At 56.5% G+C, this 6,000-nt stretch overlaps 1 protein-coding gene across 5 annotated transcripts in view; it reads right to left on the bottom strand.

Moving 5' to 3' along the window:
• RRP12 (ribosomal RNA processing 12 homolog) overlaps positions 1-6,000 on the bottom strand; it is a 64,715-nt gene that overhangs the window by 11,663 nt on the left and 47,052 nt on the right. For all 5 annotated transcript variants that reach the window (XM_009215086.4, XM_017944172.3, XM_021943548.2 and 2 more), the window contains 8 exons: positions 5,459-5,613; positions 5,143-5,210; positions 4,484-4,577; positions 3,324-3,482; positions 3,144-3,224; positions 2,884-2,989; positions 2,590-2,697; positions 1,851-2,008 (listed from right to left, as the gene is read on the bottom strand). In XM_009215086.4, the coding sequence (XP_009213350.2) occupies positions 1,851-2,008; positions 2,590-2,697; positions 2,884-2,989; positions 3,144-3,224; positions 3,324-3,482; positions 4,484-4,577; positions 5,143-5,210; positions 5,459-5,613 (929 nt within the window). The remainder of the gene's footprint in view (positions 1-1,850; positions 2,009-2,589; positions 2,698-2,883; positions 2,990-3,143; positions 3,225-3,323; positions 3,483-4,483; positions 4,578-5,142; positions 5,211-5,458; positions 5,614-6,000) is intronic.

The following is a 6,000-nucleotide window of genomic DNA, read 5'->3' as shown; positions in this document are numbered from 1 at the left end:
GCGCCCGCCACCTCGCCCGGCTAGTTTTTTGTATTTTTTAGTAGAGCCGGGGTTTCACCGTGTTCGCCAGGATGGTCTCGATCTCCTGACCTCGTGATCCACCCGTCTCGGCCTCCCAAAGTGCTGGGATTACAGGCTTGAGCCACCGCGCCCGGCCTACTCTTTTTTTTGAGATAGAGTCTTGCTCTGTTGCCTAGACTGGAGTGCAATGGCATGATCTCAGCTCACTGTAACCTCCACCTCCCGGGTTCAAGCAATTCTCCTGCCTCAGCTTCCTGAATAGCTGGGATCACATGTGCCTGCTACCACGCCTGGCTAATTTTTGTATTTTTAGTAATAGATAGGGTTTTACCATGCTGGCCAGGCTGGTCTCGAACTCCCAACCTCAGGCGATCCGCCCACCTCAGCCTCCCAAAGTACTGGGATTACAGGCGTGAGCCACTGTGCCCGGGTTTTTTTTTTTTTTTTTTTTTGAGACACAGTCTTGCTCTGTCACCCTGGCTGGAGTGCAATGACATGGTCTTGGCTGACTGCAACCTCCACCTCCCAGGTTCAAGCAATTCTCACACCTCAGCCACACGAATAGCTGGGACTACAGGTGTGCACCATCATTCCTGGCTAATTTTTGTATTTTTTAGTAGAGATGGGGCTTCGCCATGTTGGCCAGCCTGGTCTCAAATTACTGACTTCAAGTGATCCACCCGTCTTGGCGTCCCAAAGTGCTAGGGTTACAGGTGTGAGCCACTGCCCCTGGCCTCCCCATCCACTCTTTGAAGGGCTTCTATAAATCCTTTTTTTTTGAGACAGAGTCTTGCTCTGTCACCCAGGCTGAAGTGCAATGGTGCAATCTCGGCTCACTGCAACCTCCACCTCCTGGGTTCAAGTGATTCTCCTGCCTCAGCCTCCCGAACAGCTGGGATTACAGGCACCTGCCAACACGCCCAGCTAATTTTTGTATTTTTAGTAGAGACGGGGTTTCACCATGTTGGCCAGGCTGGTCTCAAACTCCTGAACTCAAGTGATCTGCCCGCCTCAGCCTCCCGAAGTGGTGGGATGACAGGTGTGAGCCACCGCAGCCAGCCAGGACTTCTATAAATTTGAATAACTCCATGATGGATCACTGCTCTAGCTGTTCTCCTCACCTTGGTCCCTAGTTAGGCTGCAGGCTTTGAGGGCAGCGGGAGGGCATGCTGATTCTCATCTGTCCCTTCCTATCTTGAACCCAAGGCCAGACCCAAAGAAAATATGCAAGAGGGACCTAGAGGTCTGATGTGACTCAAGCCAGTGGTACATGGGAAACTGAGGCAGCGGGTACAGAGAACAGCTTGTCTGGAAGCCTGTCCCAGCCTGGGCGAGGATTCTCTTGGGCAGGAGAGGGCCAGGGACCCTATACCAAGGGGCTCTTCAGATCCTTCTGCAGCCCAGCAGGGGACCCAAAGGAACAGCCTCTAACCAGCAAGGTCAAAATGCAAGATGGGAAAAAAAAAAGGCAAGATGAGGGGGTCCTGTGAAGGGAGAGCCCAGCATCTGAGTCCCACAATCTGGAAAATCTCTGACCTCAGTTTCCCCATCTGTAAAATGAGGAGCGGCCCTGCCCGTGGGTCTCTGCCCTGAAGAGCCCCTGTTTCCTTCTATGTAGGACTCTGGGGTGAAGAAAGTCACCTGGGCAGTGTGCCCCCTGCTCACCTCCACCTGATGGGCATTCCCCTATGGGTCCCTTTTAGGGCTCCTTAATGACCTTCTGGCTACAAAAAGAAAGTTTGAAACTTGCTGGCCTTGAGGCTTGCTGGGTCCATGCCAGCAGCTCAGAGGCCACCCTGCTACCTGCTAAGGGGAACAGGGACACTCACCACCAGCTGCACGTGCTTGGCCAGGTGTGCCATATCCATGACAGTCACCGCCACCTTGATGAAGCCCAGTGCGGACTTGACCACATCACGGGTGCGGGAAGCCAGAAGCAGGCACACGTTCTCCAGCAGCTGCTCCACTGTGCTGGTCCCCATCAGACCTATGGCAGTGAGGGGGTCACTGTCTAAGACCTAGGACCCCACCCAGACCCAAACCCTCCCCATTGGAAAACAGCCACTCAAGTGTCAGTAGAAGCTGACATTGAGAGCCTTTCCATATGTCCAGGATGGTTCCAATCACGCTCCATGGAGTGGCCTTGGGTCCTTTTATCACCCTGAGGTGGGTGCTATTTCTTGCTTCCAGTTTAGAAATAGGAAACTGGGGTACTACGAGGCTAATCAAGCTGTTCTAGGTCTCATGTGGTTGCCAAGAGGCAGGACTAGTACTGAAATTCAGGCATCAGCCCTAACCACCTCCTAACCACTCTGACAGTGGGATGCAGGGCCGCTGGACTGCACAGTCACACACGGGGACAGGCCTGAGGAAGGTGCCTTGGCGTAGCTGCAAGGGCGGGAGAAAGAGACTCGCAGGAAGGGAGACAGGGAGGCAAGCTGGGCTGGGTGCGGCTTTTCTTCCTTCCTCCAGGCACCTTTTCCCAGTTCCAGGAGCCACCTTATCCTGACCTTTTGGGCATCTTCCTACCCCGAGAGCTTCTCAGACCTTCTAGAAATAAGCATTTACCTTTAAACTCGAAAAGGAGGTGGGTCAGGGCCAGGATGCTGCAGCTGACCATGGTCACCGCGCCCACCAGGCCAGGGTAGATCAGGACGAGGTAGCGCTGCAAGGCCTCTGGGGACAGAGACCAAGGTGGGTCAAGCAAGAAGGACCCATTAGGTAGGGGGACTGAGGGCCAGAGAGGAGCAGCCTGCCCAGGGCCAGGGCACAGAGCTCTCTCCACCTTTTTTGAGGGGTGCTTCCCCACACCCAGTCTATAAGCAGAGTGTCCACCCCCAGCCCGCATCACCCGGGCCTCACCTTCCTGGTTGGAGCCAAACCTTAAGAAAGCATGGCCCATCTCCACGAGCAGCGCAAAAGCATTCTTCCGTGCGCCCACCGACACCTCCTTGGTGCACAGAATCACCTGGCCAAGACAGCCCATTCAGCATCTGCTCCCTAAGCCATCCGGCCGGGCAGCAAATCGAGTCCCCTGACCCCCATCACTGCCCTCCCTGGATCCCGAGGCCCTTAAGAGCTACATTCCAGGGAACCTCTCTAAAATACACCTGCACACTCACCTCTGGGACGAGGGCAGTGATGAACTCCTCGTGCTCAGCTGAGAGCTTCCTCACGATGTGTAGGAGGCACTTCAAACGGGGCTGTGGGCAGGGGGCTACCAGTCAGGACCCCTCAATGCTACCTCCACCCCACAAGCCTCAACAGTGGCTCCTTTCCTGGTGTTGCCCTAGAGCCCTCACCCTCTTGGCGGGCGAGGAGGTGCTTCGCAGCGAGTCCAGCAGCGTCTTCTTCAGGTCCTCCAGGTGGCTCTGCACGAAGAGGGCCCCGGGGCCCTGAGGACTGGCACACACCTCCTCCAGCACTCGGTAGGCCTTCTTCTGCACCCCGTGGGCCTTACTCTGGCAGACAGGAACGGGTGAGGGAGGCCTGGGGCTCACCCCCGTCCAATGCCATTCATGGAGCATCCCCCAGTACTGGAGGGATTCTGAGCAGAAGCGGGCCCTGCCCCGCGGGGGCTCACGTGGCCTGACAGAGGACCAGTGGAATGTGGACAGCAAGTGGTTAACTCCTGGGCAAGGCACAGGGGTTGGGGGCGTGTGCCGTGCGGCCCACCAATCCACTCCACTTGCCCAGCTCCAGACAGCTCCCTCCAGCGGCCTGAGCTCATGGTGCCTGGCACGTGCCAAGGCCTGCACACCTGCTGCTCTTTCCAGCCGGAGCACTCCTCTCTCACCTTCCAAGACTGACAACTCCTTGCTCCTCCAAGCCAGCTCTCTGTCACACTCCCCCAACCCCCAACCCCGGACACCTTTCCTGAGGTGAGGTGACCTGGCCCTGGATTTCCATGTCCACCTGCAGTGCTGCCCCAGAGCACTTCTCACACTATTAGGTAACTGCTACTAAACTGTGGCAGTGGGGGCAGCTTTCAGGGGGTCAGTGGTGGGCTGAGACCTGCAGAGTTGCTGGCCACAGCAGAGGGCATTTCAAGCCTAGGACCTAAACCCTGCAAAGGCACAGACGGGGCCTGTTATATCAGGGGGCCTTAAGGCAGCTGAAGGAGGCTGCAGCAGGGGTAGAGGAGAGTGGAATGGGTGGGATGAAGCTCAGGCCGGTCTGGGATGGGCCTGGGGAGTAAGCCAGGCAAAGAAGCATGGCCTTGGTTCTACAAGAGTCACTCAGCAGGCAAGGCCTAAGCACTGCTGTGCATTTCAGTCCCTTTGGGACCTACAAGACAGATGGGCTACACAGGACACAAAGGGAAGCCACTGCAGGAGAAAGCAGACAGGGACCTGATCTTGGGAAACAGCAAGGGATAAAGACATGAGAACAGGCCCCACCTTCCCACAACCCACCTGCCCCCAAGCGTGGCTGTGTGGGGCTCCTGGCCACTGAGGCTCACCTCTAGGTAGGGCCGGATGGTGGAGTACAGCTTGCTGATTGCGGCTTCGTCAGCACACGGAGCCAAGGCCACGACCAGGTCCAGGACAGACAATCTGCTCGGGGCAAGAGACCGAGGAGAGGGGTGGGGAGCTGGAGAAGGGCGCAGACTACCAGTGTTCTTATGTCTACTGGGTACGGGGAGGTGGGAGAAATCAGGGTGAGGACAAGGGGCTTGAAGGAGCTCATGAACAGTAATAGCTAGCACCTAATTGAGCATTCATCACGTACCAGGCACTGTTCCTGGTGTTTTACACTTGCTAACTCCTTCAATCCTCATAGCAACCTTGTTGCAAGAACGATTATCATGCCCATTTTACAGAGGAGGTCTTAGAGGCAGAATGGATAAGTAATTTGTCCAAGGTCACACAGCCCATAAGTGATGGGGCTGGGATCAGAACCTGGGCAATGTGTCTCCTGGGTCCTTGTTCCTCCCTAGCAGACTAAATAGTCTCTCCAGGAAGAAGGAACTAGTCAGCACAGCCTCTCAGCACAGCCTAGACAATTAATACCTCAAGACTTCCTTAAATAATGGAAGAGGGAACCCACAGTGTTCTGCCAGATGCACCCTCCAGCTCCCTGGGATGCTCCAGCTCAAGTGGGAGGCCCTGAGCGTGTTACCTGGTAAAGTCAGAGCTGGCAGGGTCGAGCACCTTCTCACTGGCTTTTTCCAGGAGACTGTTCACCAACTTGAGGCCCCGACGGAATGAGGAGGAGAGAGTCGTTGAGGAGGAGTGAAAGAAAGCAGCAATGGCAGCAGTCCCAGAGTGGCCTCCCCACCACCAGCAGCCCCCAGCCCTGCCCAAGCCACGACTGCTGGTATGTGCTCCAGAACGCAGAGACCCACATGAGCCCTGGTGGGTAGGGTCTCTGCCTCTCTGACACTGCCCACCTGAGAGCTACCCTCCTCCCTCCTTCCCTCCCTCTCATGGCTCACCTGAGTGTCAGTGATGGTGAGGTAAGTTCTGATGGTTTCCAGCACAGCCCGGCGAGGGGCTGGGGTGTCCCCAGCTGCCACAGGCTGCCCATACAGGTTGAAGAGGATCGGCAGAAAGTTCTTAGCAAAACGACTCACTTCAACACGGTCGGCCTCTGGCAAAAGGACCAAAGTTTGCACTAAACGCACAGGAGTTGACTGTGCCTCAGTGGCTGCTGGGGCTGTGGCCCAGAGGCCTTCTCTTAGGGGAGTTGGCAGGACTTGGAACCCACAGGTTGGGGGCTCTCTGTGGCAGGAGCTGAGCCAGGGCATGGAGAGCCTGCTGCCCCAGTGGCCCATGGTCCTCAATGGCTCCAACCCCAGGGAGCCAGCAAAGTGGCAGCCACAGAGTAAAGCCTTCGACACTAACTGAACAAACCCGCAGCAGCTGTCAGCACACTGGAAGTAAAGGTAAGAGGGAAGGGTGGTTTCCAGCCTCCTACCATCCCCTGGGGTCTGCAGCAGAAGCAGCAAAGGATGAGCCCCAGAGGCAAGTCTCTGTG

The sequence above is a fragment of the Papio anubis genome, chromosome 11 (genome assembly GCF_008728515.1).
Source record: "Papio anubis isolate 15944 chromosome 11, Panubis1.0, whole genome shotgun sequence".
Classification (NCBI taxonomy): domain Eukaryota; kingdom Metazoa; phylum Chordata; class Mammalia; order Primates; family Cercopithecidae; genus Papio; species Papio anubis.
The sequence above is the reverse complement of the archived record's forward strand: the minus strand, read 5'-3'. Positions and strand labels throughout refer to the sequence as shown.